The sequence below is a fragment of the Aythya ferina genome (assembly GCF_964211825.1).
Source record: "Aythya ferina genome assembly, chromosome: W".
Taxonomy (NCBI): Eukaryota; Metazoa; Chordata; class Aves; order Anseriformes; family Anatidae; genus Aythya; species Aythya ferina.
This window is the reverse complement of record NC_140313.1, coordinates 11,096,628-11,124,104: the sequence shown is the minus strand read 5'-3', so window position 1 is coordinate 11,124,104 and position 27,477 is coordinate 11,096,628. Positions and strand designations below refer to the sequence as shown.

Sequence of the window (27,477 nt, the reverse complement as noted above, 5' to 3'; positions counted from 1 at the left end):
GATGTTCCTGAACCCTACTTTTTGACTAAACAATCTGCTTCCTGCCTCCTCATACAGATAGGCAGCCAGACAACTCCTAACATATGGCCCCAAACAGAAAAAAAGAGAAAAACTAAAACCAAGCGTTTCCATAGCCTATACATACAAGCTCTTATGGGTCCAGTAAAGTTCAAACACAGAGACTTATCAAACTAGACTACTTGTTGCAGAATGACTTTCATGTCTCCTACTGGCAAAAGCTAAACCCAAGTGTCTCAAGTGGCAATATTTTGGTAAGGAAAAAGGAGAAAAAAAAGAAGGAGGGAAATAAGAAAAAGAGGGAAGGAATTCCAATAATCACTCCACTTGCAGCACTCCACTACTTACCATTTGGTCACACAGCTTACCTTCAAAGTAGTGGTGCTTTGGTCAGATTGCTCCTTTCTACCTTTTTCTTTATCACTTTTTTTCTTGGAGGTGGAACATTCTCTCTCTCTTCTTTCATTATTTGTATCCCTTTCTCTTTTTTTTTCTTTCTTGTTTCTGTTTAAGAAAACTTTTACTCAAATCAGAATTTGATCCAAATGCAAATGTACTAACAACAGTTACATCAAGTGTATTGTACATATGTATTTGCAAGTACAAGTATTGTACAAGTGTATTTGCATTGCTGACAGATTAGAAACTCTAAAGAATACTGAAGCTCAAATCCTATGAACATTTGTTGTTGTTGTTATTTAATTGAAACTGAATCATACTGGCCATAGTCATCTGAGATGACTAGTGCAAAGACAGTAAATCAGTGAGAACACTTCCAAAATTGTATCTGTATCCATATTTGATTGCTCTGTTCATTGAAAAACACTGACCCTTTACTTAGAAAAATGAATGACAAATATTAAAGAGCTCCTTGTATAACAAAAATATAAATAAAATCAGAAGAACCACAAATTGAGTTCAGTTCCTTTCATAATGGTGATCTCTATGTCCCATTTAAATTTAACAAAAATATTACAACTTTTTCCTCCATTACTGCTTATTAACTTTTATGTTTACATCAAACTGACCTTATTGGAGAAGGAGTTTGTGAAGACTTTCTTTTTGTTGCTTTGGATGTTTTAGGAGACTTGGAAGGACTTCTACTCTTCCTTTTATGTCTTTCTCTGCAGGACCAAGAAATTCAAGATCAGCAAAGACAACCAAGAATAAACTCAGAAACTGCATAAAAAAGAAAGCTCTTAAAATGATTTGCCACAACAACTAAGTAAATATCCCCAAGTTTAACATTATATATCACCAACAGTATATGAATTGTACATAGTTTAAAAAAAAAAAAAAGCTTTTTCATGTTTCAGTTTGGTGGAAAAGCGGAGAATGGAAGTGGAAAGGAGGGAGAAAAAAAAAGTTGTGCCCTTTCAGATTTCAGTTTTATGTTAATCTTCACATGCTTGTATTCACACCTGTGTGAGAAACAAAGTTGTGTTTTTGCAGTAGAGGGTTTCTCACACCTGATAACAATGGAAGCACAATGAATTCACTAATACTGTATTAAATAAGAGTTTCTCCAGTCAAGAAAAGAATGCAATTGAATGAGGAGCCACAAGACAACAAGATACATAACTTCAGTAATGTGAACTTCAAAACATTACAAGTTCAAGATCACTGGAATTTCAGTTCAACCTGGCTCAAGTTTAATTCCTGAATATATGAGCTAGCATTCCTATTGGTTTAGAAGCAAACGGTCAGTGTAAAGTGAAGCTCAAGTTGTTGTCAAAATCAAAATGGATTAAGTTTATATTTATTATTTATCATTCTATAATGCACCAAATAGCTCGTAATACTTTGGAAACCAGCTGTTTTATGCAGGTATGGAATTTGTTGAAGTTGCTATTCTGGAATCTGATCTCGAACAGAACACAACATTTAATGGAATGAGCCTTGCTAATACCAGCAGAAATTGCCAGTGGAACGTATGGAATCCCACTGCCTTCTTCATGCAAAAAGAAACAAAAATTTAAGAAAAAAATATCTGACAGACAATATTCCATGTCTAAGACTGACTGAAATTGATATTACATAGCCTTCAGATTGGGCAATTACTGGGTTATGAATGAAGATACCACTTCAGCCATCGAGAAATCTCTTTGGACAAAATTATTTCCTATCTCTGCTAGCCTATTGATGGACTGTTGGAAAAGGATCCTGATCCTTAACTTCCTCTGGTCTGTCTGTCTTCTTTCAGCTAGGAATGATAAATAGCCATCTTATTTCTAGTACTTGCATGCTGTTTGTCAGTAAAGCAAGGTCAACAAAAAACACACACACACAAAACCACACAATTTAAACATTAGGGGAAAAAAACTCTAATTTCTGTATTTCGGTATGTGCCCACTTCTTCTTGCCACTTCACTGGCTACCACCAAGAAGAGAGGCTCCATCTTTACATTCTCCCATCAGGTATTTATATGCGTTGATAAGATGTCCCCTCAGCTTTCTCTTCTCCAGGCTAAACAAACATGGCTTTCTCAGCCTTTCCTTGTATGCTCCATGCCCTTCATCAGCTTTGTGGCCCTTTACTAGACTTGCTCCAGTATGTCTGTCTCTCTTGTACTGGGGAGCCTGGACCTGGACCTGGGATTCCAGATCTGGCCTCACCAGTGCTGAGGAGAAGGAAAGAATCGCCACCTTTGACCTGCTCACAACACTCTTCCTAATGTAGCTCAGGATACTGCTGGCCTTCTTGGTGGCAAGGGTGCATTGCTGCCTCATGTTCCCTTTGGTGTCCATCAGAATTCCCCCAGTCCTTTTCTGCCAGCTGGTCAGCTGGACAGTGTACTGGTGCATGGAGTTATTCATGCCCAGGTGAAGGACTTTGCATTTCCCTTGTGTTCAATGCCATGAATTTCTCTGAATGGCAGCACACCCCTCTGGTATACCAGACACTTCTCCCAATTCTGTATCTGCAAACCTGCCAAGGGTGTGCTCTGTTCCACTGTCTAGGCTATTGATGAAGATGTTCAATAATACTGGCCCCAGTACTGATCTCTGGGGTATGCCACTATTAATTGTTTTTTTTTCAGCCAGACTTCATGCAGTTTTGAAGAGTTGTTTTTTTTTTGTTGTTTATTTTATGTTTGTTTAAAGAGAGCAGGTATTACTGACCAGTATTCCAGTGTTATTTAAAAAGGGACTGTGCTTTACTTAAGATTTTGTGTTGACAGCAATGCAACAGGTTATTGGGTCTTTAAGTATCCATTTATATGCTACTAGAAAATAATTGGTTCTGGGAAACAGCTCATGATAAAGGAAACTTCATTAATGAGATAATTCAGAGTGGAAAACAGCATGAAATCTGTGGCATGACTTTATCAGCTGATATATTTGAAAATAAAAATACTTAACTCCTGTTGGATTTACCGTAATGGAGAGACACACCACCTCTTACTATCTTCCCAACTTGCTGTCTTAAATTAGTGGAGGGAAAATTTCTTTTGCGCATATAGCAGGGAAAACAAATCCAGCCCTAGGAAAGTTTCAGATGTATTTTTAATTGTTTTGTTTAAATTGTTTCTACATACTTCGTTCCATGAATCAAAAATTCAGCATTGCTTATAATGTGATATCTTCTAGGCTGAATAAGAATAGCTTGTTCTGCTGCTGTATCATTAAGTGCTAGCTATTGGTTTCTTGGACAGATGGACTCCATTGGGTAACCAGTGAAACAAGAAAATGGAAAGCAGAGGTACTATCTGTCAAATTTCCCTTTCTCTCCCATACAATATTAATTAACCATGCCATCATGCCACTATTTCCTTTTCCTTTAGTTTTACTTCCCTTCACCAGAAACAGTAAACTCGCTATGCTTGTGAACAGAATAAATCACTTTGTGATTAGCAATTTATACCTGTTATATGGTTTAAAAAAAAAAAAAAAGTTTTCATTCCTTATTTGTCAATATTGATGACTGTTTAAAAAAAATGTTAAAATGTAAGTAACTAAGCAGAAGCCACAAGATGAACTAGAAAATAATCAAACGTGAGATTCTTTTGTTGCACATGCATAATAACAGAGTATGTTCAGACACAATTTCTCTTACCTTCTATTGGTAAGGCAGGATCTGTACTATGTTTTATTGTCACACTTGATCAGATGAATGTGTTGTAAAAATAAATAAATAAGCATACTTCATCAGTGTTCTGTAGTCATGACGATCTCTTCCTTGCTCTTAAGTACATGATGAAAGAAATATAGCTGGAACTTATGCTACTGAAAGAATTTCATTTGAAGGCTAAATATCAGCTACAGGGCTTTTTTTTTGGTGCAGCAATACTAGCAAAAGAAAGTAGTATATCTTCTTCACAAGTCAAAGTAACACTTTGTTGATTTCTGTGAGGTAAAGACGTTTGTGTGCTTTTTGATGGGCTATATTCAATGGCTGTGGCAATCTGAGTGCAATGTTTTGTCTTGATGCTTCTTCCTTTGTGGCTGTTAGCAGTTTAAAGATGAAATTCTTTATAACCCAAATTAGATCAGACCTCAGTAATTCCTTATCCACTTATAATGCTTGTGGCAAAAAGGAATATTAGCAGTGGTTGAAGGCATCTTACTCAATTTGATTGACTGTCAGCATTAGAAATTGAAGCTTATATGTTTTCTGATTGCATTCCTGGTGTTGTGGTTTTGGATGGGACTGAGTTAATTTTCCGCATAGGGGGCTGGTAAGCACCATGAGAAAAATAATGCACACCAGTGCTTAAACTAAACCAAGGACTTCTTGCTGACAGGATGGTATGAGAAGCTGAGGAGGCTGCAGGTGCATATGAAGCTGGGAGGGGAAAGAGCCAGGACAGGTGACCAAAGGGATATTCCATACCATGCGACATCATGTGGGACAATAAAAACTGGGAGTGTTGTCAGGGAAACATAGGACTGCTCCTTGGGGAGTGGCTGGGCATTGTTCGGTGAGTAGTGAGCCATTGCATTGTGCATCACACAATTGCATTGAGGAGGAAGCAGGGCAAAAAGTAGGATTGTGACCCTGGACTTCAGAAGAGCAAACTGTCCTCTAGATGAGTGGTCAGTGAGGTGGATGGATCGATTGGATGGATGGATTGGTTGGATGGCAGAGCTCAGAGGGTTGTGCTCAGTGGTGCAGTCTAGTTGGAGGCCTGTAGCTAGTGATGTCCCCCAGGGGTCAGTACTGGGTCCAGTGTTGTTCAGCTTATTCATCAACCACCTGGACGATGGAACAGAGTGCACCCTCAGCTAGTTCGCTGACGACACAAAGCTGGGAGGAGTGGCTGATACCCCAGAGGGCTGTGCTGTCATTCAGAGGTACTTCAACAGGCTTGAGGGTTGGGCCTAAAGGAACCTCGTGAAGTTCAACAAGGGCAAGCATAGGGTCCTGCATCTAGGGAGGAATAACCCCAAACCCCAGTACAGGCTGGGGGCTAACCTGCTGGAGTGCAGTTCTGCAGAGAGGGGCCTGGGAGTCCTGGTGGACACCAGGCTGACCATGTGTAAGTAATGTGCCCTTGTGGCCAAGAAGGCCAACAGTATCCTGGGGTGCATTTGGAAGTGTTGCCAGCAGGTCAAGGGAGGTGATCCTCCCACTCTACTCAGCACGGGTGAGGCCACACCTGGAGTACTGTGTACAGTTCTGGGCTCCGAGTACAAGAGGGACATGGAACTACTAGAGCATATCCAGAGGAGTGTTACTAAAATGATTAGAGGACTGGAGCACCTGTCATACAAGGACAGGCTGAGAGAACTGGGCCTGTTTAGCCTGGAAAAGAGAAAACGGGAGATCTCATCACTGTGTATAAATACTTGAGAACATGGTGTCAAGAGGTGGAGCCAGTCTCTTTTCAGTTGTGCCTAATAAGAGGATGAGACTCTTCACAAGTCAAAGTAACATTTAAGATTTTGTTGATTTCTGTGAGATAAAGATGTTTGTGTGCTTTTTGATGGGCTACATTCAACAATGCTGGCCCCATCAATGCTCCCCTAGTGATCACAGAATCACAAAATTGTCTAGGTTGGAAGAGATGTCAAGATCATCGAGTCCAACCTCTGACCTAACACTAACAAGTCCTCCACTAAACCATATCACGAAGTTCAACATCTAAAAGTCTTTTAAAGACCTCCAGGGATGGTGACCCGACCACTTCCCTGGGCAACCCATTTCAATGCCTCACAACCCTCTCAGTAAAGAAGTTCTTCCTAAGATCCAACCTAAAACACCCCTGGCGCAACTTTAGCCCGTTCCCCCTCGTCCTGTCACCAGGCACGTGGGAGAATAGACCAACCCCCACCTCGCTACAGCCTCCTTTAATGTACTTATAAAGAGCAATAAGGTTGCCCCTGAGCCTCCTTTCCTGTAGGCTGAACAAACCCAGCTCCCTCAGCCGCTCCTCGTAGGACTTGTTCTCCAGACCCCTCATCAGCTTCATCGCCCTTCTCTGGACTCGATCGAGCACCTCGATGTACTTCTTGTAGCGAGGGGCCCAAAAGTGAACACAGTACTCGAGGTGTGGTCTCAACAGAGACGAGTACAGGGGGAAAATCACTTCCCTAGACCTGCTGGCTACACTGCTTCTTATGCAAGCCAGGATGCTGTTGGCCTTCTTGGCCACCTGAGCACACTGCTGGCTCATATTCAGCCGACTATCAACCAATACTCCCAGGTCCTTCTCCGCCAGGCAGCTCTCCAACCACTCATCTCCTAGCCTGTAGCTCTGCTTGGGGTTGTTGCGCCCCAGGTGCAGGACCTGGCACTTGGCCTTGTCGAACTTCATACAGTTGACCTCAGCCCATCGGTCCAGCCTATCCAGATCCTCCTGCAGAGCCTTCCTACCCTCAAGCAGATCGACACACGCACCTAACTTGGTGTCATCTGCAAACTTACTGAGGGTGCGCTCAATCCCCTCATCCAGATCATTGATGAAGATATTAAAGAGGACTAGTCCCAGTACCGAGCCCTGGGGAATGCCACTAGAGACCAGCCTCCAACTGGACTTGACTCCATTTACCACGACTCTTTGGGCCCTGCTATCCAGACACTTTCTAACCCAACGAAGCATATGCCAGTCCAAGCCACGAGCAGCCAGTTTCTTCAGGAGAATACTGTGGAAAACAGTGTCAAAAGCCTTGCTGAAGTCAAGGTAGACCACATCCACAGCCTTTCCCTCATCCACCCAGCACGTCACTTTGTCATAGAACGAGATCAGGTTCGTCAAGCAGGACCTGCCTTTCATAAACCCATGCTGACTGGGCCTGATCGCCTGCTTGCCCTGCAAGTGCCGTGTGATGACTCTCAAGAGGATCTGCTCCATGAGCTTCCCTGGCATTGAGGTCAAACTGACAGGCCTGTAGTTTCCCGGGTCTGCCCTCCGGCCCTTCTTGTAGATGGGCGTCACGTTTGCTAGCCGCCAGTCAACTGGGACCTCCCCCGATAGCCAGGACTGTTGATAAATGATGGAAAGCAGCTTGGCCGGCTACTCCGCCAGTTCTCTCAGTACCCTCGGGTGGATCCCATCTGGCCCCATCGACTTGCATACATCCAAGTGCCGTATCAGGTCGCCAACCATTTCCTCATGGATAGTGAGGGCCACATCCTGCTCCCCATCCCCTTCCACCAGCTCAGGGTACTGGGTATCCAGAGAGCAACTGGTTTTGCTGCTAAAGACTGAGGCAAAGAAGGCATTAAGCACCTCAGCCTTTTCCTCATCTTTTGTCAGTAAGTTTCCCCCCACATCCAGTAAAGGATGATGATTCTCCTTAGTCCTCCGTTTTACGCTGATGTATTTTAAAAACTTTTTTTATTGTCTTTAACGGCAGTAGCCAGAATGAGCTCCAGATGAACTTTGGCCTTTCTAATTTTGTCCCTGCACAGACTCGCAACATCCTTATAGTCCTCCTGAGTGGCCCGCCCCTTTTTCCAAAGATTATAAGCCCTCTTTTTTTTCCTAAGCTCTAGCCACTGCTCTCTGTTCAGCCAGGCCAGCTTTCTTCCGCGTCGGATTGTCTTTGGGCACGTGGGGACAGACCGCTCCTGAGCCTTTCAGATTTCCTCCTTGAAGAGTGCCCAGCCTTCCTGGACTCCTCTGCCCTTCAGAACTGCCTCCAAGGGACTCTGCCAAACAGTGTCCTGAACAGCTCATAGTCTGCCCTCCGCAAGTCTAAGACAGCAGTTTTACTGACCCCCCTCCTGACTTCTCCAAGAATGGAGAACTCTACCATTTTGTGGTCACTTTGCCCAAGACAGCTCCCGACCACCACATCTCCCACCAGTCCTCCTCTGTGAGCAGAAGGTCTAGCGGGCCACCTCCCCTGGTAGGCTCACTAACCAGCTGAATCAGGAAACTATCTTCCACGCTCTACAGAAACCTTCTAGACTGCTTCCTCTGAGCTGTATTGTATTTCCAGGATATGTCTGGGAAGTTTAAGTCCCCCACGAGAACAAGTGCTGACAATTTCGCAACTTCTGCCAGCTGCCTGTAGAACTCCTCATCTGTCTCCTCATCCTGGTTCGGCAGTCTATAACAGATCCCCACCAGGATGCTTGCCTTGTTGGCCTTCCCGCTGATCCTAACCCATAGGGACTCAGCCTTATCATTCCCAGTCTCGAGTTCTACAACATCATAACACTCTCTACTACAGAGAGCCACACCACCACCCCTTCTGTGCTGCCTGTCCCTTATGAAGAGCCTATAGCCAGACATTGCAGCATTCCAGTCATGGGAGTGATCCCACCACGTTTCAATGATGGCAACCAAGTCTTAGCCTGCCTGCTGCACAATGGCTTCCAGCTCCTCTTGTTTGTTGCCCATGCTACATGCATTAGTGTAGATGCACTTCAGTCGGGCCATTGCCTTCTCCTCTGGCCTAGCCATTGTTGTTACCCTTGGCACACCTCTAACGAGCCTTATTTCATCCCTGTCCCCCTTCTTACCTAGTTTAAAGCCCTCTCAATGAGCCCTGCCAGCTCCTGGGTTAGCATCTGTTTTCCCCTTAGAGATAGGTGGGACCCATCTGTGGCCATCAGGCCGGGTGCCGAGTAAAGCTCCCCATGGTCAAAAAAACACAAAATTTCTGTGTTGGCACCAGCCTCTGAGCCACGTGTTTATCAGGTGGGCTTTCCTCTTCCTCTCTGTACCCCCCCCACCACCGTAGGGATAGACGAAAACACCACCTATACTCCCACTCCATCCACTAACCGTCCCAGTCCCCTAAAGTCCCGTTTGATAGTCTTCAGGCTTCTCTCCTCAATGTCATCACTGCCAGCCTGGACTATTAAAAGAGGATAATAGTCAGAGGGGTGAACCAGGTTGGGAAGCTTTCTGGCAATGTCCCTGACCTTGGCCACAGGGAGGCAGCAGACTTCCCTACGGGTAGGGTCAGGCCTACAAATAGGGCCCTCTGTTCCCCTGAGGAGGGAGTCGCCCACAACAATCACCCTTCTTTCTATCTTGGTGGAGGCAGTCCTGAGGTGTGGAGTCGACTTCCTCGCCCTAGGCATCCTCCTGGGTGGACTTTCTACCTCGTCCTCACTTAGCGGTCTCTCAAGCTCCAGGGCCTCAAACCTGTTGTGTAAGGGCACCTGGGAAGGCGGGGCCAGCAGGGGGGGGCTTCGCCTGCGATGTCGAGCAGGGACCTGTTTCCATTCCTCCTCAACTCCGAGGTCCCCACCCTCTGCCCGACATCAACAGGGCAGGGGGTCCACCCCCATTTGGAGTGTCTCACCCTGGTACCTCTCCTTCAGGCCCTGCAGGGAGTTGCTCCACAAGTGTATCTCCCACTCACGCTCCCTGATATCCCTCAACCTCTCGACCTCCTCCTTGACTTCTGCCACCAGGCGGACCAGGTCATCCACCTGCTCGCACCCCACGCACACAGTCCCTCTGCCCTCCACACATGGTAGCAAAAGACTCAGGCACTCCCTGAATCCAGAGACCTGAACTGCTGCATTTTTGAGCAGGCAGTCGGTCTGGGTGTGTACAGACTTTCTAGAGAGAGCACTGTACCTGGTGGAGACCATTGCAGCCTAGCTAGCAGTAGACCACCGTTAGAGGAGTTTGTATGGGCGGGGGGGGGGAATAATCTGCCCTTCCTGCTCCACCCGGTAGCTCTGCTTGGAGTTCTTGCGCCCCAGGTGCAGGACCCGGCACTTGGCCTTGTTGAACTTCATACGGCTGACCTCAGCCCATCAGTCCAGCTGTACTGGGTCTGGCTGGAATGTTAACTTTCCCTGCAGCAGCCCATACAGTGCTGTGCTCTGCACTTGTAGCTGGAACAGCACTGGTATCACACCAGTGTTGTGTCTACTGCTGAGCAGCAGTGGCACAGCATCGGGACTCTCTCTAACCCTCCTAGGGGGTGGGCAAAAAAGTGAGAAAATAAACATCACCAGGGCAGCTGACCTAAACCAACCAAAGGGATATTCCATACCATATGATGTCACACTCAGCAATAAAAGGTGGAAACAGGAAGAAGAGGGGAGGGGTGGGCTCTTGTTGTGAAAACATCAGTCCTCCTCCCGAACACCGGCTACGGGCATTGAGGCCCTGCTTCAAGGACGTGGTCAAGCATCACTCATTTGTGGGAAGTAGAGAGCAATTTCTTTCCTCTGCACTTCCACATAGCCTTTATCTGTTTTGATTGTCTGTTTTCCTCCCTTTTTTTCCTTTCCCCCTCCCTTTTCCCTCTTCCCTTTTTTATCCCTTTAGTTAAATTGTTTAGTTCATAATAATAGTGATACTTCAGCCACTGAAGTAAAGTGATACTTCAGCCACTAAGAATCAGAATTTGACTGCTCAAGAGAGAATACCCAAGATGCACACCACGTGGCACCTTGTGGTCTTATCTGCATGACCACGGGGAAGATATGAGGAAATGGGATGGTGTACCTACTTCAACCCTAGCTGCTCGGGTACGTGAACTGAAAGGAAATACAGCAGCAAGAAGAGGGGCTCCTAAGAAAAACACTGCTCCGGTTTCTGTTGTGCACCTCTCCAGAGGCAGTATAAGAGCTGATGTTATTCTTGACCCTGATGAAGGGACCTCTGCTTCTCATTTGCAAGAATTAAGTGGTAGACACTCCAACCAGGACTAGAGGGGCCCTGCCTCTGGCCAGATAGAGGAGAGGGATAACCGGATTTATTGGACTGTGTGGATCCCATGACCTGACACATCGGAACCACAAGAATACAAAGCTCTAGTGGACACTGGCTCACAATGTACCTTAATGCCATCAGGCTACCAAGGGACAGAACTCACCTGTATCTCTAGAGTAACAGGAGGATCCCAACAACTAACTTTACTGGAAGCTGAAGTGAGTCTAACTGGGAATGAGAGGCAAAAGCATCCCATTGTGACTGGCCCAGAGGCTCCATGTATCCTTGCCATAGACTACCTCAAGAGAGGGTACTTCAAGGATCCAAAAGGGTACTGGTGGGCTTTTGGCATAGCTGCTTTGAGCACAGAGAAGATTAGGCAGCTGTCTACCCTGCCTGGCCTTTCAGAAGACCCTTCTGTTGTAGGATTGCTGAAGGTTGAAGAACAGCAGGTACCAATCGCTACCACAATGGTGCACCGACGGCAATATTGCACCAACCAAGACTCCCTGATCCCAATCCATGAGTTGGTTCACCGACTGGAGAGTCAGGGAGTGATCAGCAAGACTCGCTCACCCTTTACTAGTTGTATATGGCCAGTGCGAAAATCTAATGGTGAGTGGAGGCTAACGGTGGACTATCGAGGCCTTAACGAAGTCACACCACCGTTGAATGCTGCAGTGCCAGACATGATAGAACTCCAGTATGAACTAGAGTCAAAGGCAGCCAAGTGGTACGCCACAATTGATATTGCTAATGCATTTTTCTCCATCCCTTTGGCAGCAGCATGCAGGCCGCAGTTTGCCTTCACTTGGAGGGGCATCCAATACACCTGGAATCGACTGCCCCAGGGGTGGAAACACAGCCCTACCATTTGCCATGGACTGATCCAGTCTGCACTGGAACAAGGGGGAGCTCCTGAACACCTGCAGTACATTGACGACATCCTCGTGTGGTGCAACAGAGCAGAAGAAGTTTTTGAGAAAGGGAAGAAAGTAATCCAAATTCTCCTGAAAGCTGGTTTTACCATTAAACAGAGTAAGGTCAAGGGGCCTGCACAGGAAATCCAGTTCTTGGGGGTAAAATGGCAGGATGGACGTCGCCATATTCCGAAGGATGTGATCAATAAAATAACAACAATGGTTTCAGTTAGGACAGAGTTAATTTTCTTCCTAGTAGCTGGTAGAATGCTATGTTTTGGCTTAGGATGAGAAGAGTGCTGATAACACCTCGATATTTTAATTGCTGCAGAGCAGTGCTTATACCAAGCCAAGGACGTCTCATCATCTTGCTCTGTCCTGCCAACGGGCAGGCTGGGGGTGCAGCAAGAGCTGGGAGGGGACAGACACAGGACAGGTGACCCAAACTAGCCAAAGGGGTATTCCATACCATCTGACGTCATGCTAAACAATATATAGGGGTGGCTAGCCGGGGGTGGGGGGGCCAGACTGCTCGGGGTTAGGCTGGGCATCGGTCAGCAGGTGGTGAGCAATTGCATTGTGCATCACTTGTTTGTACACATTATTAGTAGTAGTACTATTATCATCATTGTTGTTATTATTATTATTGTTATTATTATTGTTGTTATTATTATTTTGCTGTCTTAATAAACTGTCTTTATCTCAACTCATGGACTTTACTTTCCCATTTCTCTCCCCCATCCCAGAGAGGGAGGGGGGAGGGTGAGCGAACAGCTATGTGGTGTTTAGCTGCCGGACGGTATAAACCACTACATCTCCGCCAACTATCAAAAAATAAATGAAAGCTTTCCTACGCCTTGTGGGATTCTGGAGAATTCATGTTCCAGGCTATAGTCAGCTTGTGAGTCCTCTATATCGAGTGACTTGAAAGAGAAACTATTTTGAGTGGGGCCCTGAGCAACAACAGGCCTTTGAACAAATCAAACAAGAAATAGCTTGTGCAGTAGCCCTTAGGCCTGTCCGTACCGGACCAGCTGTGCAAAACATACTTTACACTGCAGCTGGGGAGCATGGCCTCACCTGGAGTCTCTGGCAGAAAACCCCAGAATAAACTCGGGGTTGACCTCTGGGTTTCTGGAGCAGGGGCTATCGAGGATCAGAAGCCAATTACACCCCAATTGAAAAAGAGATACTCACGGCATATGAGGGTGTTTGAGCTGCTTCAGATGTTGTTGGTACAGAAGCACAGCTCCTCTTGGCACCGCGGCTACCTCTGTTACATTGGATGTTCAAAGGGAAAATTCCCACTATCACCATGCAACTGATGCTACATGGAGTAAGCGGATAGCGCCAATTACACAACGGGCTCGAATGGGAAAACATAACCGCCCATGACTCCTGGAAGAGATTACGGACTAGATGGATGTCGTGGTTTAACCCGGCCGGCAGCTAAACACCACGCAGCCGTTTGCTCACCCTCCCCCCTCCCTCTCTGGGACGGGGGAGAGAAATGGAAAGTGAAGCCCGTGAGTTGAGATAAAGACAGTTTAATAAGACAGGAAAATAATAATAACAATAACAACAATAATAATAATAATAATAACAATGATGATAATAGTACTACTAATAATAATGTGTACAAACAAGTGATGCACAATGCAATTGCTCACCACCCGCTGACCGATGCCCAGCTTAACCCCGAGCAGTCCGGCCCCCTCCCCCCGGCTAACCACCCCTATATATTGTTTAGCATGACGTCAGATGGTATGGAATACCCCTTTGGCTAGTTTGGGTCACCTGTCCTGGGTCTGTCCCCTCCCAGCTCTTACTGCACCCCCAGCCTGCCTGTTGGCAGGACAGAGCAAAAGGCTGAGATGTCCTTGGCTTGGTATAAGCACTGCTCTACAGCAATTAAAACATCGAGGTGTTATCAGCACTCTTCTCATCCTAAGCCAAAACACAGCATTCCACCAGCTACTAGGAAGAAAATTAATTCTGTTCTAACTGAAACCAGGACAATAGAAAAGAGTTTAACCTGAGTATGACATAAATGGTATGGAATAAGGGGTGGATAGATGTCCTGGATTCAGTACGAACTTGAATCGAAGGCAGCCAAGTGGTACGCCACAATTGATATCGCTAATACATTTTTCTCCATCCCTCTAGCAGCAGAGTGCAGGCCACAATTTGCCTTCACTTGGAGGGGAGTCCAATATACTTGGAATCGGCTGCCCCAGGGGTGGAAACACAGCCCTACCATTTGCCATGGGCTGATCCAGTCTGCACTAGAGCAGGGGGAAGCTCCTGAACACCTGCAGTACATCGATGACATTATTGTGTGGGGTGACACAGCAGAGGAAGTTTTTGAGAAAGGGAAGAAAATAGTCCAAATCCTTCTCAAAGCCAGTTTTGCCATAAAACAAAATAAAGTCAAAGGACCTGCACGAGAGATCCAATTTTTAGGAATAAAATGGCAAGATGGACGTCGTCAAATCCCAATGGATGTGATCAACAAAATAACAGCTATGTCTCCACCAACTAACAAAAAAGAAACACAGACTTTCCTAGGTGTTGCGGGGTTTTGGAGAATGCACATCCCAAATTACAGTCTGATTGTAAACCCGCTCTACCAAGTAACCCGTAAGAAGAATGAGTTTGAATGGGGCCCTGAACAACGACAAGCCTTTGAACAAATCAAGCAGGAAATAGTCCATGCAGTAGCCCTTGGGCCAGTTCACACAGGACCAGATGTAAAGAATGTGCTCTACACTGCAGCCGGGGAGAACGGCCCCACCTGGAGCCTCTGGCAGAAAGAACCTGGGGAAACTCGAGGTCGGCCCCTGGGGTTTTGGAGTCGGGGATACAGAGGATCTGAGGCCCGCTATACTCCAACTGAAAAGGAGATATTGGCAGCATATGAAGGAGTTCGATCTGCTTCGGAGGTGGTCGGTACTGAAGCGCAGCTCCTCCTAGCACCCCGATTGCCAGTACTAGGCTGGATGTTCAAGGGAAGGGTCTCTTCTACGCATCATGCAACTGATGCTACGTGGAGCAAGTGGGTTGCACTGATTACTCAGCGGGCTCGAATAGGAAACCCCAGTCGCCCAGGAATATTGGAAGTGATTATGGACTGGCCAGAAGGCAAATACTTTGGGATATCATCAGAGGAGGAGGTGGGTCGTGCTGAAGAAGCCCCACTGTACAACCAGTTACCAGAGAATGAAAAGAAATATGCCCTGTTCACTGATGGGTCCTGTCGTATTGTGGGGAAGCATCGGAGATGGAAGGCTGCTGTATGGAGCCCTACGCGACGAGTTGCAGAAGCTGCTGAGGGAGAAGGTGAATCGAGTCAGTTTGCAGAAGTGAAAGCCATTCAGCTGGCTTTAGACATTGCTGAACGAGAAAAATGGCCTGTTCTCTATCTCTACACCGATTCATGGATGGTAGCAAATGCCCTGTGGGGATGGTTACAGCAATGGAAGCAAAACAACTGGCAGCATAGGGGAAAACCCATCTCGGCTGCTGCTTTGTGGCAAGACATTGCTGCTCGGGTAGAGAACCTGGCTGTGAAAGTACGTCACGTAGATGCTCATGTGCCCAAGAATCGGGCTACTGAAGAACATCAAAACAACCAGCAGGTGGATCAGGCTGCTAAGATTGAAGTAGCTCAGGTGGACCTGGATTGGCAGCATAAAGGTGAATTATTTATAGCCCGATGGGCCCATGACACCTCAGGCCATCAAGGTAGAGATGCAACATACAGATGGGCTCGTGATCGAGGGGTGGACCTGACCATGGACGCTATAGCACAGGTTATTCATGACTGTGAAACATGTGCTGCAATCAAGCAAGCCAAACGGTCAAAGCCTCTTTGGTATGGAGGACGATGGCTGAAATATAAATATGGAGAGGCCTGGCAGATTGATTACATCACACTCCCTCAAACTCGCAATGGCAAGCGCCATGTACTTACAATGGTGGAAGCAACCACCGGATGGCTGGAAACATATCCTGTGCCTCATGCCACCGCCCGGAACACTATCCTGGGCCTTGAAAAGCAAGTCCTATGGCGACATGGCACCCCAGAAAGAATAGAGTCAGACAATGGAACTCATTTCCAAAAAAAACCTTATAGACACTTGGGCCAAAGAACATGGTATTGAGTGGGTGTATCACATCCCCTATCATGCACCAGCCTCCGGGAAAGTTGAACGATACAACGGACTGTTAAAGACTACATTGAAAGCAATGGGCGCTGGAACATTCAAAAATTGGGATACGCATTTGGCAAAGGCCACCTGGTTAGTCAATACTAGGGGATCTTTCAACCGAGCTGGACCTGCCCAATCAAACCTGTTACGTACTGTAGATGGGGATAAAGTTCCTGTAGTGCATGTAAGAAATATGCTGGGTAAAACAGTCTGGGCTACTCCTGCCTCAGGAAAAGGCAAACCTATTCGTGGAATTGTTTTCGCTCAGGGACCTGGATACACTTGGTGGGTGATGCAAAAGAACGGAGAGGTCCGGTGTGTACCTCAAGGAGATTTAATACTGGGTGAGAATAGCCCATGAACTGAATTGTACCATGTTAATTACTATATAATACTGTATGTTATTACTACTATGACTACTGTAGGTGACTAATTAGAATGTATGGAAAAGAGTGTAACCTGAGCATGACATAAATGGCATGGAATAAGGGGTGGATAGATGTCCTGGTTTCAGTTAGAACAGAATTAATTTTCTTCCTAGTAGCTAGTGGAATGCTGTGTTTTGGCTTAGGATGAGAAGAGTGCTGATAACACCCCAATGTTTTAATTGTTGCAGAGCAGTGCTTATACCAAGCCAAGGACATCTCAGCCTTTTGCTCTGTCCTGCCAACAGGGAGGCTGGGGGTGCAGTAAGAGCTGGGAGGGGACAGACTCAGGACAGGTGACCCAAACTAGCCAAAGGGATATTCCATACCATCTGACGTCATGCTAAACAATATATAGGGGTGGTTAGCCGGGGGGAGGGGGCCGGACTGCTCGGGGTTAAGCTGGGCATCGGTCAGCGGGTGGTGAGCAATTGCATTGTGCATCACTTGTTTGTACATATTATTATTACTTTCCTATTATCACCATTGTAACATTATTGTTATTATTGTTATTTGGTTATTATTATTTTCCTGTCTTATTAAACTGTCTTTATCTCAACTCACGGGCTTCACTTTCCATTTCTCTCCCCCGTCCCAGAGAGGGAGGGGGGAGGGTGAGCGAACGGCTGCGTGGTATTTAGCTGCCAGCCGGGTTAAACCACGACATCCATACATTCTAATTAGTCACCATTTTCATCTAGGTTGTATAGTAGTCATGCTAGTGATAACATACAGTATTATATAGTAATTAACATGGTACAATTCAGTTCATGGGCTATTCTCACCCAGTATTGAATCCCCTTGAGGTACACACCGGACCTCTCCGTTCTTTTGCATCACCCACCAACTGTATCCAGGTCCCTGAGCGAAAACAATTCCACGAATGGGTTTGCCTTTTCCTGAGGCAGGAGTAGCCCAGACTGTTTTACCCAGCATATTTCTTACATGCACTACAGGAACTTTATCCCCATCTACAGTACGTAACAGGTTTGATTGGGCAGGTCCAGCTCGGTTGAAAGATCCCCTAGTATTGACTAACCAGGTGGCCTTTGCCAAATGCGTATCCCAATTTTTGAATGTTCCAGCGCCCATTGCTTTCAATGTAGTCTTTAACAGTCCGTTGTATCGTTCAACTTTCCCGGAGGCTGGTGCATGATAGGGGATGTGATACACCCACTCAATACCATGTTCTTTGACCCAAGTGTCTATAAGGTTGTTTGGGAAGTGAGTCCCATTGTCTGACTCTATTCTTTCTGGGGTGCCATGTCGCCATAGGACTTGCTTTTCAAGGCCCAGGATAGTGTTCCGGGCGGTGGCATGGGGCACAGGATATGTTTCTAGCCATCTGGTAGTTGCTTCCACCATTGTAAGTACGTGGCGCTTGCCATTGCGAGTTTGAGGGAGTGTGATGTAATCAATCTGCCAGGCCTCTCCGTATTTATATTTCAGCCATCGTCCTCCATACCAAAGAGGCTTTGACTGTTTGGCTTGCTTGATTGCAGCACATGTTTCACAGTCATGAATAACCTGTGCTATAGTGTCCATGGTCAGGTCCACCCCTCGATCACGAGCCCATCTGTATGTTGCATCTCTACCTTGATGGCCTGAGGTGTCATGGGCCCATCGGGCTATAAATAATTCACCTTTATGCTGCCAATCCAGGTCCACCTGAGCTACTTCACTCTTAGCAGCCTGATCCACCTGCTGGTTGTTTTGATGTTCTTCAGTAGCCCGATTCTTGGGCACATGAGCATCTACGTGGCGTACCTTTACAGCCAAGTTCTCTACCCGAGTAGCAATATCTTGCCACAATGCAGCAGCCCAGATGGGTTTGCCCCTGTGCTGCCAGTTGTTTTGCTTCCATTGCTGTAACCATCCCCACAGGGCATTTGCTACCATCCATGAATCAGTGTAGAGATAGAGAACAGGCCATTTTTCTCGTTCAGCAATGTCTAAAGCCAGCTAGATGGCCTTCACTTCTGCAAACTGACTCGATTCACCTTCTCCCTCAGCAGCTTCTGCAACTCGTCGTGTAGGACTCCATACAGCAGCCTTCCATCTCCGATGCTTCCCCACAATACGACAGGACCCATTAGTGAACAGGGCATATTTCTTCTCATTCTCTGGTAACTGGTTGTACAGTGGGGCTTCTTCAGCACAGGCCACCTCCTCCTCTGATGATATCCCAAAGTATTTGCCTTCTGGCCAGTCCATAATCACTTCCAATATTCCTGGGCGACTGGGGTTTCCTATTCGAGCCCGCTGAGTAATCAGTGCAACCCACTTGCTCCATGTAGCATCAGTTGCATGATGTGTAGAGGAGACCTTTCCTTTGAACATCCAGCCTAGTACAAGCAATTGGGGTGCTAGGAAAAACTGCGCTTCAGTACCGACCACCTCCGAAGCAGATCGAACTCCTTCATATGCTGCCAATATCTCCTTTTCAGTTGGAGTATAGCGGGCCTCAGATCCTCTGTATCCCCGACTCCAAAACCCCAGGGGCCGACCTCGAGTTTCCCCAGGTTCTTTCTGCCAGAGGCTCCAGGTGGGGCCGTTCTCCCCAGCTGCAGTGTAGAGCACATTCTTTACATCTGGTCCTGTGCGAACTGGCCCAAGGGCTACTGCATGGACTATTTCCTGCTTGATTTGTTCAAAGGCTTGTCGTTGTTCAGGGCCCCATTCAAACTCATTCTTCTTACGGGTTACTTGGTAGAGCGGGTTTACAATCAGACTGTAATTTGGGATGTGCATTCTCCAAAACCCCACAACACCTAGGAAAGTCTGTGTTTCTTTTTTGCTAATTGGTGGAGACATAGCTGTTATTTTGTTGATCACATCCATTGGGATTTGACGACGTCCATCTTGCCATTTTATTCCTAAAATCTGGATCTCTCGTGCAGGTCCTTTGACTTTATTTTGTTTTATGGCAAAACCGGCTTTCAGAAGGATCTGGACTATTTTCTTCCCTTTCTCAAAAACTTCCTCTGCTGTGTCACCATGCCACACAATAATGTCATCGATGTACTGCAGGTGTTCAGGAGCTTCCCCCTGCTCCAGCGCAGATTGGATCAGTCCATGGCAAATGGTAGGGCTGTGTTTCCACCCCTGGGGCAGCCGATTCCAAGTATATTGGACTCCCCTCCAAGTGAAAGCAAATTGTGGCCTGCACTCTGCTGCTAGAGGGATGGAGAAAAATGCATTAGCGATATCAACTGTGGCGTACCACTTGGCTGCCTTCTATTCCAGTTCGTACTGGAGTTCTAGCATGTCCAAAACTGCAGCACTCAGTGGTGGCGTCACTTCGTTCAGGCCACGATATTCCACTGTTAGTCTCCACTCACCATTAGACTTTCGCACTGGCCATATGGGACTATTGAAAGGTGAATGAGTCTTGCTGATCACTCCTTGGCTCTCCAATTGACGAATTAGCTTATGGATGGGAATCAGGGAGTCTCGGTTGGTGCGATATTGCCGCCGGTGCACAGTTGTGGTAGCGATTGGCACTTGCTGTTCTTCGACCCTCAGCAACCCCACAACAGAGGGGTCCTCTGAGAGACCAGGTAAGGTAGACAACTGTTTAATGCCCTCTGTCTCTAAGGCAGCTATACCAAAAGCCCACCGGAACCCTTTTGGGTCCTTGAAATATCCTCTTCTAAGATAGTCTATGCCAAGGATACATGGAGTATCCGGGCCAGTCACAATGCGGTGCTTTTGCCACTCATTCCCAGTCAGACTCACTTCAGCCTCCAATACAGTCAACTGCTGAGATCCCCGTCACTCCACAAATACAGATGGGCTCTGGCCCTTTATAGCTCGATGGCATTACAGTACATTGTGCACCGGTGTCTACTAAAGCCTTATACTTCTGTGCGTCTGACATGCCAGGCCATCGAATCCACACAGTCCAGTAAACTCGATTGTCCCTTTCCTCCCCCTGGCTGGAGGCAGGGCCCCCCTAACCCTGGTCAGAATCTTCTTCGTTTCTGCCTTTGAAGGACTGTCTGCTTGAAGTTGGAGCAGCAAACTTTTCAGAGAATCCCTTTTTCCCAATTGTTTTATTTCGCAACTCACGTACCCGTACCTCTAGGGTCGCGGTAGATTTTCCATCCCATTTTCTCATGTCCTCTCCATGGTCTCGTAAGTAAAACCACAGGGTGGCATGGGGTGAGTACCCACCATATCGTCTTCCTTGTGTGGATGAACGACTACCCCTGATAGCTGAGACACTGCTTTGTACAGGTGCGGAGGAGAATAATCTCTCTTCAAGTTGGTGAAACTTTTCAGAAAGTTTCTCCCAAATGTTCTCTTTCGGTCGGTGGACACTGGTTGGTTCAGCTGGGGAAGAAAATAGATTCTCTTTAAGTTGGTGGACCTCTTCAGAAAGTTTCTCCACAGCTGAGACGCAGGCCTGTAAGGAAGAGGAGAGACTTTCTTCGTACTGCCGGAGTTGTTTAGCCACTTCATCCACTGTGGGTTCCTCATCCTCTTTCCAGGACATTATTGCCAATGAGCTGTCATATGATGATGGTGCACTCCGTACAAACTTCCGCCACATGGGTCGTGTACACCTGACTTCATCTGGATCTGTGGATGTTTGTCTGAGGTCTGGATCCTCATAAATCTCTTCCCGTATGGCTAATTCCCTCAGGTACTGGATTCCCTTCTCCATAGTGGTCCACTTGCCTGGTAGACATACAAGTTCTTCCTTGAAGGGATATCTTTCCCTCACAGCTGAGAGGAGACGCCTCCAGAGGCTGTGAGATTGTGCTCCATCTCCAATTGCTTTGTCAATGCCTGCATTTCTAGCAAGGGATCCCAGCCGCCTGGCTTCCCTGCCCTCTAATTCCACACAATTGGCTCCAGTGTCCCAGCACCGGAGCAGCCAGGTGACAAGCTGCTCACCTATACAACAACCAAAATCTTTTCTGAAACCAGAAAAGATTTTGGATCTGTCACAGGACTTGGAGTGGCCGCAGGGTCTGTCACTAAGTTGATAGCAGTATCCATGGCAGCTCGATAGACATGAGCCACGCCTCAGCACGTTACAATGATTTGTGTTACTTTGGAACTGCCAGAATCATGACACCTTTTTTTCAAGCATTCTGCCAGTTTTTGAGGATTTTGCAGTTGTTCAGGGGTGAATTTCCAAAACACTGGGGGTGCCAACTGCTCTAGATGCCTGCCCATATCCTCCCATACTCCCTGCCACTCACAACTATCCTGCCTCGGGGCAGATCTCTGGATGAGATTCCTAAGTAGTTGTTTAAACAAAACCTGAAGTGCATTCAGGAGGCATAACAACAAGAACATGCTGGTCTGAGTATCCCAAGGATATTCAATATCTTGGAGAGCTATTGTATCAAGCTCGGAGGATAAGAGGGTGGTGAAGGAGAAAGGGAGAGTGATCAAGTAAGAAAAAATATCTTCCCCTTTCCCCTCCACAGACTGACTCCCTAATGAAAAAAGGCAACAGGTATAATTGCTAATAGTTTCCAAGATACGGTTTCCAAAGTATAGAGTCGACGATGTTACTGAGTACAAATACCAAGTTAGAGTCATGACCAGATATCTCATCGTCTCATAAGCCACTGTTACAACACACAGTACCATAATGATCTGAAACCAGGGCCCGGAGAGGATAAACAACATGACAGAGAGCACATACGGAAAATAATGTGTTATAATACTCAATTTGGAAAACAGGCGCAGCAGAGTTGAGATTAAAGCAATCAGCACTATGACAAGTGACTATTAAGCAGGTCTAATACTTATAACAATTTTAGTTTAACACACTCTGGTCAGATCTGCCGTTATCTCAACCTTTCGAGCCCCACGTTGGGCACCAAAAAGACTGTGGTGGTTTAACCCGGCCGGCAGCTAAACACCACACAGCTGTTCGCTCACCCTCCCCCCTCCCTCTCTGGGACAGGGGAGAGAAATGGAAAGTGAAGCCCGTGAGTTGAGATAAAGACAGTTTAATATGACAGGAAAATAATAATAACAATAACAATAATAATAATAATACAATGATGATAATAGCACTACTAATAATAATGTGTATAAATAAGTGATGCACAATGCAATTGCTCACCACCCGCTGACCGATGCCCAGCCTAACCCCGAGCAGTCCGGCCCCCCTCCCCCCGGCTAGCCACCCCTATATATTGTTTAGCATGACGTCAGATGGTATGGAATACCCCTTTGGCTAGTTTGGGTCACCTGTCCTGGGTCTGTCCCCTCCCAGCTCTTGCTGCATCCCCAGCCTGTCCGTTGGCAGGACAGAGCAAGAAGTTGAGATGTCCTTGGCTTAGTATAAGCACTGCTCTACAGCAATTAAAACATCGAGGTGTTATCAGCACTCTTCTCATCCTAAGCCAAAACATAGCATTCTACCAGCTACTAGGAAGAAAATTAACTCTGTTCTAACCGAAACCAGGACACTGGAAGACAGAGATTTTGGAGTGCCGAAAGAAGAGGTAGCCCATGCTGAAGAGGCACCACCATACAATGAGTTGCCAGAAGACAGAAAGCAGTATCTGTTATTTACTGACGGATCCTGCCATGTGGTAGGGAGCCATCAGAAATGGAAAGCTGTTGTGTGGAGTGCCACATGACGAGTTGTGGAGGCCATGGAAGGGGAAAGCGAGTCGAGTCAGTATGCAGAAGTAAAAGCCATACAACTAGCCCTAGAGATTGCCAAAAGAGAAAAATGGCCAGCACTGTATCTGTACACTGTGTCATGGATGGTGGCAAATGCTCTGTGGGGGTGGCTGCAGCAATGGAAACAGAGCAACTGGCAGCACAGAGGTAAACCTATATGGGCTGCTACCCTGTGGCAAGTTATTGCTGCCCGGGTAGAAAACCTGGATGTAAAGGTACATCATGTAGATGCCCACATGCCTAAGAGTCGTGCTACTGAAGAACATCAGAACAACGAAGAAGTGGATTGAGCTTTGAAAATTGAAGTGGCTCAGGTGGACCTAGACGGGGAACGTAAGGGTGAGCTGTTTCTAGCTCGATGGGCCCATGAAACATCAGGACATCTGGGGAGGGATGCCACTTACAGATGGGCTCGTGATTGAGGGGTGGACTTGACCATTGAGGCCATCACTCAGGTTACCCATGAGTGTGAGACCTGTGCTGCAATCAAGAAAGCCATGAAGGTAAAACGTCCTTGGAATAGGGGGAGGTGGCTAGGGTTTCAATATGGTGAGGCCTAGCAGATTGACTACATCGGACCACTCCCACAAACTCTCCCAGGCAAACGGTACATACTCACCATGGTAGAAGTAACTACTGGGTGGCTGGAACCATGCCACAGCCCGAAACACTATCTTGGGCAAGAGAAGCCCAAGAGCAAGAGAAGCAACTACTGGGTGGCTGGAACCATGCCACAGCCCGAAACACTATCTTGGGCCTGGAAAGACAAGTATTGTGGCGTCATGGTACACCAGAGAGAATTGAGTCTGACAATGGGAGTCATTTCCAAAACAATCTTGTTACCTCCTGGGCAAAGAGGCATGGTATTGAGTGGGTGTACCACATCCCTTATCACCCACAAGCCTCTGGGAAGATTGAGAGGTACAATGGACTGTTAAAGACTATGTTACGAGCACTGGGTTCTGGGACATGGAAACAATGGAACATAAATCTACCAGAAGCCACTTGGCTAGTTAACAATAGGGGGTCTGACAGTCGTGCTGGTCCTGCTGAAACAAAACCCCTACACACTGTGAAAGGAGCTAAAGTTCCCGTAGTGCATGTAGGAAGGTGGATGGGGAAGGCAGTGTGGGTTGCTCCTGCCTCGGGAAAAGGCAAACCCACTCGTGGGATTGTCTTCGCCCAAGGACCAGGGTATACCTGGTGGGTCATGCAAAAGAATGGGGATATCAAGTGTGTGCCTCAAGGAGATTTGACCTTGAGCGAAAACTAATCTGTAATCTAAGTTATATGTTGTAGGAAGACGCTGCAGGATCAGTGACAGGTCAACTTTGCAAGGAACCAGGCAGTGCAACAAGGACTTGAGCTAAACTGGTGCTGGCGTCCAGACATCCAACTCCACCTGCCCTGAGTGGCCACTTTGGCAGATGAAGACCTAATCATCAACAGTTCTTATGCACATTTTCCAAGAAAGACCTATGGAATGAAAAGATATACCTGCCTATTAATCCTGTCCTGTTAAATCCTTGCCCTGTTAAAGGACAAGGAATAATGATGAGAATACTTGTATGCTAAAGTATGGGGGATCTGAGTGTGACACAAATGTTATGGAATAAGGGGTGGAGGTTGTACTGGGTCTGGCTGGAATGTTAACTTTCCCTGCAGCAGCCCATACAGTGCTGTGCTCTGCACTTGTAGCTGGAACAGCACTGGTATCACACCAGTGTTGTGTCTACTGCTGAGCAGCAGTGGCACAGCATCGGGACTCTCTCTAACCCTCCTAGGGGGTGGGCAAAAAAGTGAGAAAATAAACATCACCAGGGCAGCTGACCTAAACCAACCAAAGGGATATTCCATACCATATGACGTCACACTCAGCAATAAAAGGTGGAAACAGGAAGAAGAGGGGAGGGGCGGGCTCTTGTTGTGAAAACGTCAGTCCTCCTCCCGAACACCGGCTACGGCCATTGAGGCCCTGCTTCAAGGACGTGGTCAATCATCGCTCATTTGTGGGAAGTAGAGAGTAATTTCTTTCCTCTGCACTTCCACATAGCCTTTATCTGTTTTGATTGTCTGTTTTCCTCCCTTTTATTGCTTTCCCCCTCCCTTTTCCCCTTTCCCTTTTTTTTTCCCCTTTAGTTAAATTGTTTAGTTCATAATAATCTTTCCTTAATTATTATTATTATTATTTCCCTTTAATTAAATTATCCTTATCTCAACCTGTGAGTTGTTCTTTGCTTTACTTCTTCCCCTCCTCATCTAAGGAGGGGGAGTGAGAGAGCGGTTCTGGTGTTTAGCTGCCTAGCATGGTAAAACCACCACACCAGCCTATCCAGATCATCCTGCAGAGCCTTCCTACCCTCAAGCAGATCGACACACGCACCTAACTTGGTGTCATCTGCAAACTTACTGAGGGTGCAGTCGATCCCCTCATCCAGATCATCGATAAAGATATTAAAGAGAAGGGTGGTGTATGCGTGATGCTGGGCAACCGTTGTTGTACTTTCATCCCTAATAATACTGCCCCGGATGGCACAGTAACAAGAGCATTGCAAGGGCTTACCACCCTTGCCAATGAATTGGCAGAAAATTCGGGAGCAGACACTTCCATCACAGGATGGTTAAAATCTTGGTTTGGTAAATGGAAAGGGATGGTAATGTCCATATTTACATCCTTGATTGTAGTAGCAGGAGTTTTGACAGCCATTGGCTGTTGCATTACCCCCTGTGTAAGGGGACTTGTCCAGCGGTTAATTGAAACCGCATTATTGAAACAAATGACCATGGATCCACCACCCTACTCAGATAAGAGGATGATATTAGAGGAAATGGAGAGCAAAGAAAGTGAAGAAGAGGAAGATATTTACCAAATTACACTTAAAAAAAAAAAAAAAAGAAAAAAAGAGTTTAAAAAGAGTTTTTGCAAAAATCAACAGTTTATAAAAAAAGGAAAACGGGGGAATTATGGGAATAGAAATGTTGTTTTTGCAGAGTTACATTGTTTAGAGGGAAGGAATGTGGTACTGAGATATGCTTACAGTGATAAGAAAGCTTAGAAGGCGACCTTGTAAAATGCAGACAATCAGACTCCTTAGGACAATTAGATGAAAATCATGGTGTTAAGTCAAGTCAGATAAGTGAAGAAACATTACCACTTCAAGCAGTAAAAATGTCAAAAGAAATTTGAAATTTAACAGGCCGGCAACCGAAGGCCATGCATTGTTTGTGAAGCATCAGATAGATTGTGAACCTGGATTACCCACTCAGTGGGGAAACAGGGGAGGGTCCTGTCATCAAAAAGTATATAAACTGTGTTTTGGAACTAGTAGGTGAGCTTTCCTGCTTGTGGGGCGCCCGCCATTGCAATCGCGAATAAATTACTACTTCACTGAGATCCTTGCTGGAGCCTAAGTTATTGGCTACAGAGTGTTTCTCACATGACTGATTATCAAAGCGGTAGAACGGAGAGAATCATTTCTTTGGTGTTTTGGGCTTGAGCCCTGGGAATTTGGTAAGAAGGGGGAGAGGGAATTTATTTAAGTCTCAATATCTTTTTAAACCTCTTTATTGATGGATGCACAGGAGTGATTCCTTGTTTTGTATGGGCTTACTAACAAAGTGCATGAGAAAAATTGGCATTGGGCTTGAAATTCGGTCCTGTTGAAATGTAAATTTTGTGGAAAAGGTGGTAATGATTGTCTAGAAGACGGAAGTCTGAGTGCTTCAGGTGTTTTCCCGAAATCCCGAGGATTTGTGTTTGGAATGGGGCTCATTAAGAATCTGAAATAGTAAAGTTTGTATGTGGGAAGAAGAGTTTAATCCCAGAGAATTGGGACATTGGGGAAGAAGATTAGGAAAAGATAGTAAAAACCTGCAATAAAAAGGTCTGTGTAGAAATTGAAACAAGGGACAGTAACTAGTAAGGAATAGTAATAAATAAATAAATAAAAGGGAATGGGAAATCAAAGAAATAAGTAATATCTAAAACAAAGACGTTTTAAAGAAAGCCTCCTTGGGTGCATATTGTCACATTCGAAGGATATTGTTAGAACTGGAGGCACAGAAAGTAAGAGGACTTTCACTAAGTATTGCAATCAATGGTGGCCACTATATAAGCAAAATGGCCACTTTACGGATCAATCGTCTATAACGCTATCTTGCAATTAAT

At 46.1% G+C, this 27,477-nt stretch overlaps 1 protein-coding gene across 9 annotated transcripts in view; it reads right to left on the bottom strand.

Annotated features, from left to right (window-relative positions):
- The window catches only part of LOC311426286 (uncharacterized protein), a 146,108-nt gene that overhangs the window by 75,520 nt on the left and 43,111 nt on the right, over positions 1-27,477 (bottom strand). For all 9 annotated transcript variants that reach the window (XM_084502566.1, XM_084502559.1, XM_084502558.1 and 6 more), the window contains 2 exons: positions 1,047-1,142; positions 387-522 (listed from right to left, as the gene is read on the bottom strand). In XM_084502566.1, the coding sequence (XP_084358692.1) occupies positions 387-522; positions 1,047-1,142 (232 nt within the window). The remainder of the gene's footprint in view (positions 1-386; positions 523-1,046; positions 1,143-27,477) is intronic.